Source organism: Sorex araneus, chromosome 5, assembly GCF_027595985.1.
Source record: "Sorex araneus isolate mSorAra2 chromosome 5, mSorAra2.pri, whole genome shotgun sequence".
Taxonomy (NCBI): Eukaryota; Metazoa; Chordata; class Mammalia; order Eulipotyphla; family Soricidae; genus Sorex; species Sorex araneus.
This window is the reverse complement of record NC_073306.1, coordinates 67,354,842-67,364,129: the sequence shown is the minus strand read 5'-3', so window position 1 is coordinate 67,364,129 and position 9,288 is coordinate 67,354,842. Positions and strand designations below refer to the sequence as shown.

The 9,288-nt window shown below is 36.9% G+C and overlaps 1 protein-coding gene across 1 annotated transcript in view; it reads left to right on the top strand.

Moving 5' to 3' along the window:
- The first annotated feature begins 633 nt into the window (after positions 1 to 633).
- ADGRL4 (adhesion G protein-coupled receptor L4) overlaps positions 634 to 9,288 on the top strand; it is an 85,747-nt gene continuing 77,092 nt past the window's right edge. Inside the window, exons 1-2 of the mRNA XM_055139503.1 lie at positions 634 to 870; positions 2,288 to 2,437. Of these exons, the coding sequence (XP_054995478.1) occupies positions 849 to 870; positions 2,288 to 2,437 (172 nt within the window). The 5' untranslated portion in view covers positions 634 to 848. The remainder of the gene's footprint in view (positions 871 to 2,287; positions 2,438 to 9,288) is intronic.

Genomic DNA, 9,288 nt, shown 5'->3' with positions numbered 1-9,288 from the left:
CATTTTATATGCTTCAATCAGTACAATCAGTTTCTATATAATCAACTCAGACACCAAACGTAAGACATGTAAATACATAGCAATAAGAAAACGATATAGAATGAACTAGTTTTTCTGGGCTAGGGAGTAGGGGTACACCTCAGTTGAAGAGAGAACATACTCTGATTGCCATTTGATTTTTGTAAAGCATTTTTGTTTGTTTACTTATCTTTTCCTTAATAATTTTAGGTACACCCCCTAGGAAGTAGGTAAAATGAAAAAGTATTTTTTAAATTTCACATTCTTGACCCCATGCCCCAACAAGGTGAGTAAAACAATGGAAATAAAAACGTTATAATTTAGGGGTCAGAGTTCCTGCCAACTTCTTGGCCCATGGATCTGTAGGAAAATTTATTAGTAAATTAAAAAAAAAAAAAAAGGATCTTGCCCTGGAATTTAGCCTAATATCCTGGACATTCAGGAAGCCACTCCTGGAGTGTCTCGAGGGCTCTGACAGTAAAGAATAGTGTTTGGAAGTAACACTGCGTTCTGGTCCGGGGACAAAACGCTTCCGGTGAGGGTCTGCAAAAGTGCAGGGGGAGTTTGGGGAAGAGGGTTAGTAGGAGGCCCCGAATGAGATCATGGTGACTTGGTGGCTGGGAACTGAGCCGGACGTGGTCTGCAGGCTCAGGCTTGACACACACGCTCACACAAAGGGGGCCGGAAAGTGCCCGGAGGAAGCCCGCGCGTCACGGGAGGGGACGGAGCCGGGACCCTGCCGCGCCCGCCCAGCCCGACAGCATCCCGGTACCGGGCCCGCACTCCCAGCAGCGTTCCAGCCACCGCCACTGCCACCGCGGCCGCTGCCAATGAAACTCCTTCCGCTCCTAGGTGAGTGCCCAGCGGCCCGACGGGGTCTTAGCTGGAGGGGAAGAGCCTTTGTAGCGATGGGGACTTTTTCCAGGAGGAACTCAAGTGCCAAGTGCATTTGGCTAAGCCAGCGAGGGAATTGACGCTGTACTTCAGGATGTTTTTCTCCTTGGCCTTTCCACTGTGGAATTGAGATCCAGGATTCAGGGACTAAGTCAATTAGAAAAAAAAAAAGAAAGAAAGAAAAAAATCCTGCCTAGTGTCAGAGTTCACTCAAGTCTCAGATGGTCCTTTCTACTGTTGTTTCCTTAAGAAATTTTGGAAATCCAAACTTTTTCTGCTCTTCGGAGGAAAGACTTTAAAGGGGACAGTCAGCACAGACTTAAGGTTCACTTAAAATACAACTTTATTGATGCCCTGCAAAGATGACAAATAGGCTTTGAGAGTAATTTCATTCTGGTGTAGACCTGTATGCAGCTCAAGTGAGCCTGGGACGCAGAGGCCACTGTTTCATACCCTGTCACAAGACAAGGACAGTTTATCTCAGATGACTGTTTCAAAACAATAACTTTCCATGATTCATAATCGTCCCTCTCCAACAAGGCTTGTCTTGCAGAGGTCTGGGCAAACAACAAAAAAAGGATGTCTTAGGTTTTTTCTTATCATTTGGCAGCAGCCCACAAAATACCACTTCAACTTTGTTTTCACACTGAAGTAGTTGTGCTTTCTCTAATGTTAATGTTAATTTTGTTAATGGTGCTTTTTCTTCCATGTATGAAACTCCAATCTTAGACCAGTATTGACTTATCCTTAGAAGACTGTGTGTATATATATGTGTGTGTATATATATATATACACGTGTGTATATGCGTACATATATATATGTACACGTATATATATGTGTGTGTATGTGTGTAGTAAAAGGAAGACTTAAACCAGTTAGAACACAGGAAAAAAATAATTACATTTGACTTTCTGGATATTAAGACATGCTGCGCTGCATTTTTAAATTACATATATTTGACTTTGAAAAGTACCAATACTTATTCCACTCTGATTTCTCCACAGAGTCATTCCCAGAGGAGAGAAATTGCTTTGCAAACAGGCAGTTTCTTTCAAAAGTAGCAGAGTGAAGAGTGATCCTATGGTCCAGTGATCTGGGAACAGTGTTTTCCCTACAAAGCAGGATTGTTTACTACATTTTAGTTTTGTTAAGATTTATTTGATAAAGAACATTGAGATTGAAGAAAAAATATTAATCGTTTTACTTACTTGCTATGGTGCTGTTATTTAGTTAAATGCCCCGTTGAGGAATTCTTACAATCCATTTATCTAAAGGGAAAAAAAGAAAAGTGTGTGCGTTTATTTATAGTCTAACTCAACAATCAGGGGAGATTTTCCTTTCTCATTTTGAAAAGGTGTATTTATTTTCTTATAGTGTTTTTTTCCACTTTGCTGAATTATACCTACTCTCAAAATTGCACCAAAACACCTTGTCTCCCAAACGCAAAATGTGAAATACGGAATGGAGTTGAAGCCTGTTATTGCAACATGGGGTTTTCAGGAAATGGTGTCACAATTTGTGAAGGTAAACAATCTTTATTATCCTTTTGGATTTTGTCCTGAGACAGTTCTCTGATTTCTCTTCCCTGTATAAAAATTAAGTTGTTTTACTTTAGAATATTAGATCTGATCCTGTTGACAAAAAATCTTAAGTAAATATGTCTATTTGATTATTGATTTTGGCTGATTCTATATATAGATTATTCTTGGTGTGAATATTCTTTATTTTTTTATTTTATATATATATATATATTTTTGCTTTTTGGGTCACACCCAGCGATGCTCAGGGGTTACTCCTGGCTTTGCACTCAGGAATTACTCCTGGCAGTGCTTGGGGGGACCATATGGGATGCCGGGGATCGAACCCGGGTCGGCCGCGTGCAAGGCAAACGCCCTACCCGCTGTGCTATCGCTCCGGCCCCTATTCTTTAATATTAGCTCAACTTTTACTTAACCCAGAAAGCTAAGTTGAAATGAGAAAATTGGGGACCAAGGGGGGGGAGTGTAAAGTGCTGATTATATGGGTATGAGTTGTCCTCAGATAATTTCCTTAGTACTTAGTGTGTGTGTGTGTGTGTGTGTCTGTGTGTGAGTGTGTATGAGAGAGACAGACAGACACAGAGACAAGAAGAGACAGAGAGAGAAGAAGGAAAAGAAAAAGAAAGTAATAAAAGAATTTTGAAAATAAGTTCATGGAGTTAGCCCATGAGTCAAGGGCACGAGATGTCTTGCATAGGCAAGGATGCAGGTTTGATCCTCGGAACTCCATGACCTCTAAAGAACGTCCTGGTGGAAGTTCTCCAGAACCATTGGGCATTAGCATGTTTGGGAGCCCTAATCCTCATAGAAAATACTTTTTTAATAAATTTTTATCTACAAAAGAAGAATTCATTTATAGAACTTAGTCTAGACCAAATCATTATACTAGAACTGCTTCTTTTAGATGCAGCAATAAACAATTTAGCTAATTGACCTGATAATTTGGGTATTTCTGAAAATCAGAATTTAGTTATCCCCTTATGTGTAGTCTTTCCCACATTCCTATTTCCCCACAACTTACTAAATCCTTCTTTATTTCTATTTCATCAGTAGCAGAATCTAGTTTTCGGTAGGGTTAATGGAACAACTTTCTGTGTAAGAGAATGGAGAAAAAGAAGCTCCAAGTCATATAAATTAGCTTTAAAATATAATTAAATGGCGAGTTCAAATTAGAACTGTATGGTATTATATTCCTAAATGTATTTAAGATAGCATGGACTTTTTCTAATTAAACCAGGGTAGTGTACGTTGTTAATATTGCATGTGTTTTCTTATAGCATAAACAATTATATCTCGTGATTCAACTTGATAGGCTCTTAAAAAAAGATTAAATATGCAGCATACAGTAAGACTAAACCTCATCATAATTAGTTTAATGTGTAAAAAATGTAAAGCAAAGCTGCAGTAGCTTTATGGCGCATTCTATCAGGCATTTTTGCTTATATATACAGTCAAATTTTGTAATATACTATTCTACAAGCGCTACAAAATGCTTTCCATAAATAATCTCAGATTGTTATTGCATGCTTAATTGAATAGCATTGTGGCATATTGATAGTTTTGTGACCTTCAACGTATTGCATCATATATATTAATGTGCTTTTCCACTTATCATTATATGTTGTATAATAGTTGTATAAAGCAGCTTGGTCTAATTTTCTATTTAGATACTTTTTGACTGCTGTGATTATCAGCACTAACATAATTGTTCATAATTTGGACCTTAAGCAACCAACTAGTTTATAACTGTGATTTAATGATTCATTTTGAAGTGTAACTTTTATTATCCAGTGCAGTTTTGCCCAACTCTGCCAAATTTAATAGACATCTAATAGAATTTTGGGTTTGTTTGCTTTGGTTTTGGACAACAAATGGTTGTGCTCAGAGCTTAATCCTGGCTCTGTGCTTAAGAACATTCCTGGCAGGCCTGGGGGACAATGTGTGGCATGCTTGGGATTGATCCCCAGATGGACTGCACAAGACAAGCACCTTACCCTCTTTACTGTCTCTCTAGCCCAGAAACAAGCTCTTGATAGTAGTGAATTTGTTTCATGTAATAATCTTATTGAGCAGATAATTCGTGAGCACTTGCATCATCACCATTATACTGTCCTCTGAGTTCAACACAACGCATTAATTAGCACCACACCTTATTATCTTAATATTTCCATTTTATATAAAGAGAAACATATTTACATAAGTTAGATGAATGTCTCAATTATAAAACAATGATGAGCCAACAATTAAACCCATGTGTGTCTGATCCCAGAGCCAATACTCCTACTCACTACTTTAGCCTCTCACAGCCTCTGATTAACAGGCACTGCCAAGTCCTTAGATTTAAATAATAAATTTTTAAAACTATCTTAGTGTTTTTTTCTTTTTGGGTCACACCTGGAGATGCCCAGGGGTTATTCCTGGCTCTGCACTCAGAAATTACTCCTGGCAGTGCTCAGGGGACCATATGAAATGCTGGGAATCGAACCTGGGTTGGCTTCCTGCAAAGTAAATACCCAACCCACTGTGCTGTCACTCCAGACCCTAAAAACGAGCTTAGTTTTTAATATATCTGGGAAGAGTTTCAGAACTGTAGTAAGGACCATACAATATTTAAAATGTATAAGTCGATAAATTTGAGATAGACAGCCAAGTTTTGGCAAGATTTCCAAATGGAGAAGAACTTACATTAACAAGTGAAGTATAATTAGTAATGATCAAGATTGACAGATCTGCAAAGATATGTCATGTAAAAAGAATATACAATAACAAAAGCTGGGAGTTGTAAATGTGCAGTGATTTTTTGAAGTGCTCCAAATAATTTTTGGATATTTACCTCAGAGTATCAATAGGGTTAGTGGCAAGACAGGTCAGGACTAATAAAGTTCTCAGTAACTCCTGCAAAGACTCGGTGCTAAGGTCCTGCCAATTTCCTAGGGCAGCTGTCAATTTGTAGTGGAGACCACTTACTCTCCCTGGTGTGAATGCTAGTACACTGCCTACTTTTTGGGTAGCCATTGTTCTCAGGCTAAGGTGAGGTTGTGCTCTTTGCAGGAAAAGATGAAGTCTGTCCCAATCTCCACTTGGGTCCCAGATTTTTGTCTTTGCTCACAGTATAAATTTTCAGAGGACATCAGTGAGGAGAATATTTTTATTAGGGAAAAAAATGAGACACATATAAGAAAGAGCATTGACTTCTCCACAGAGAGGAAATAGCTCCTAAACAAAGTGTTTACACACCCAAAGAAAAGGTGTAGACAATTCCAACTCAGGAGTGCCCTTAGTTGCAGGAGACTGGTTATATAGGGTATTTTTCAAACTGTGTTTAGCAGGGGTCTCTGTGTAGATAAGAGTTCTTACTTGGGCAAATTGTCAAAGAAAAGAACTTTGAACTTGAGCAATCTTTTTGTTCTCTGAATCTTATCAGGGCCTTTGTCCCTGCCTGTGAATTGTCTTCAGATCCATTAGGTTTGAGCTGGCTAGAGAATATTTCCATTTGAGATCATATCTTGTCTCTCCAAACATTTTTTTTTTTATTTTTTTGGTTTTATGGCTTCCTGAAATTCATTGTCAAGAGGCCCTTTTACCTCACTGCCTTGCTGAAATGTTCTGGTTTAAGTGAGAATGGGAAAAGGATAGATTTCTTTATGTTTCATTGTTACTACAAAACAAACTAAGTTTCAGATAGACTGTGTGTAGTGGAGAGGTGATGCTCCTGGTCAAAATAGAAGTATACTAGCAGAGATTAACTCCAAACAGCCACACATATAACCCCTCAAATTAACTAAATAACTAGTACTTGATAATTGTGCTCTCAATCCACTTAAGGTATTAAGTAAAATAATATTTAAATTGTATAACAATCTTTTGGGCTGGAGCGATAGCACAGCCGGTAGGGCATTTGCCTTGCACTTAGCCGACCCGGGTTCAATTCCTCCATCTCTCTCAGAGAGACCGGCAAGCTACCAAGAGTATCCTGCCCACACGCCAGAGCCTGGCAAGCTACCCGTGGCGTATTCGATATGCCAAAAACAATAACAAGTCTCACAATGGAGACATTACTAGTATCTGCTCGAGCAAATCGATGAAAACACCCAGAAATGCTAGGGGAGGGGACTATTGAATTTTTTCCCTCTTGTAAAAAGTTTTTGAAGAGCTCAGGGCTACATCTTTTGCATAGGAAAGAAGCAAGTTTCAAAGTTTTGAGTTGTTTCACCACTATCTGGAGGTCTAATTGATAACCCTAGGACTCAGTCTCTGGGATCTCTACCTTCGCTAGTTACAAGCAAAGGTCAATGCATTCCAATTCATCTGACGATTAGAGTACAACATGTTTATAAGCTTAACTGATAATGCAGTATCATTTTAATATGAATTTGTCTAAGTTCGTGGAAGTATTAATGAAATTTATTATGAAGCTGATATGTGAGAGTACTTTAAGACAAGAGATGGAGATGTTTATATTGAAATTTGAGCACACATTTAATAAGTTTTGAAGAAGCTAATAATTTTAACGCTAAATTGTGGTTGCTTTAGTTTGTTAATATCTTGGTATTGCTATTCTTAATTGCATTTTCGCAAAGACTTGGCTAGTATTTGGTGCAATAGTATGAGAAGTGTAGGGAGTTAAAGATCTTAACAAAATGTTAAAAAGAGTGTTAAAGTTGGAAGGGTTAAAACAATCTTCATGTACATGGAACATGTGCTATTCCTTGAACCGGAATAGACTGAACTATAAGAAAGAGAAAAACAAAACAAAACAAAAAACAAAGAAAGACTGAAGTATCTTTGGATGTAAGGATGGGAAGGAGAATTTGTCTCCCCACTTAAAGAGGCTGTTTCTAAAAGTTTCTTGGAATCTGAATGGATAGGACCAAAACAATTGCCCCAGTAAGATTAAGAAGGATCATCAGGGGCTGGAGCAGACAGGGCGTTTGCCTTACACTCTGCCGACCAGGGTTCGATTCCCAGCATCCCATATGATCCCCCGAGCACGGCCAGGAGTAATTCCTGAGTGCAGAGCCAGGAGTAACCCCTGCTCATAGCTGGGTGTGACCACCCCCCCCACAAAAAAAGGATCACTTTCTGGGGCCTGGAGGTATAATACAGTGGGTAGAGAGCTTGCCTTGCATGAGCTGACCTGGTTCAATCCCCTGTTATGAAACCCGGAGCACCAGCAGAAGTAATTACTGAGTGCAGAGCCAAGAGTAAACCCTGAGAATCACCATGTGTGGCTTAAAAGCAACAATGAAAAGAAAAGGAAGGATTAGTAATGAAGCAGATAACATCTTGTATAAAAGTATAAAAATATTTTAAGAGTTTAATACAAGAATACTATGGGCAAAATCACAAGCTCTTTACAAACAATAATTGAAATCTTCCATGCCTGCACTCAGGGAGATGTAGTCTGTAATCTAAAAGGCGGTGTTTTCATTATTGTCTACAATATATATGTTTATAAAATTCAACTAGAAGAATAATATAATAAACTATAGAAGAGTGTAACACTGGTAAGGAAAACAACATCAAAAAAGCTGAGCCAAAATAAACAAGTCAATTTTGAGTTCAAGATACAGGAGAATTAATCTACTGGCATAATTCTGCTTAGTCTAAGAAATAAATGCTAAGGATGTGATTATTTCTACAGACTTGTTTAATTGTAAGGTCTCAACAAAATGGGAAAACTAATGGTCTTTAGAAGTTGTAGAAAGTATTAAAAAAGTATAAGTGGTGTCTATATACAAATTAGCACTCTTATGTGTTCTACATGCAATAACGAGTTTCAAATATTTAATGAACTGATCATTTTACTATTTTCATGATAGAATTGTGAAAAGAAAAATGAATTATGATCTTTTTCCATCTGATCTTTATATGTATAGATATATGTCACCTATAACATTTAAATAAGGTGCACTCTACAGTTATTTATTATAATAATGATACCAGTTCTTAATTTTAATTAAAATGCTTTCTTTATTACATAGATAAGTGCTATTATTTTCTTTTTTCTTAATTTTGATATTTTGAAAGTGATTTAATTTTTTTAAATATTTAAGAACTTTTAGCAAAATATAATGAATAAAGCAGAAAATTAATTTCAGGAGTTGCTTTAAGATGAAGGAAAGTGGCTATAAATTAAAATTTATATAAGGAAATATTTTGTGTAAGTAGCACTGTACTGTAGCACTGTCATCCCTTTCTTCATCAATTTGCTCGAGCGGGCATCAGTAAATTTCCATTGTGAGACTTGTTGTTACTGTTTTTGGCATATCAAATATGCCACGGGTAGCTTGCCAGGCTCTGTAAGACGGTAGATTAAAATAATTAAACATTTTTAAGTGATTTTACATTCTCTAATAGTGTGTATGTAATAATAACATCAGTGGGAAAATGCACTGACTTTCAAATCCTCACTTGGATGCATACATTCTATTATTTGTTTAAAGATAGTTGACCTATTTTTATGCATTCATCTTATAAACATCTGTGCTTCATGAATGCACTTACAAAGGATATTGTTAATGTCTCTAGGTCTAAGAGTAACAAAGATAAAACCTAATACATTGTGCTGAAATAGATTCTTATGTCTAACCGGATTTTAAAATAGTTTTATTATATAGTTAATGATGCACTCATTTTCTAAACTAATGATTACAATATAGAAAAATTTATCAATGTATTTCAAAGCAGAGAGAAAATATTTTAGTATGTATTATGTAAAATTATTTATTTTAATGGCGGAATATTTATACTTGAAATCTGAAATTTAGAAAATGGTACCTGAACTATATAGCATTGCAATATATTTTCTTACTAAATAATGTAATAATGTTTGAT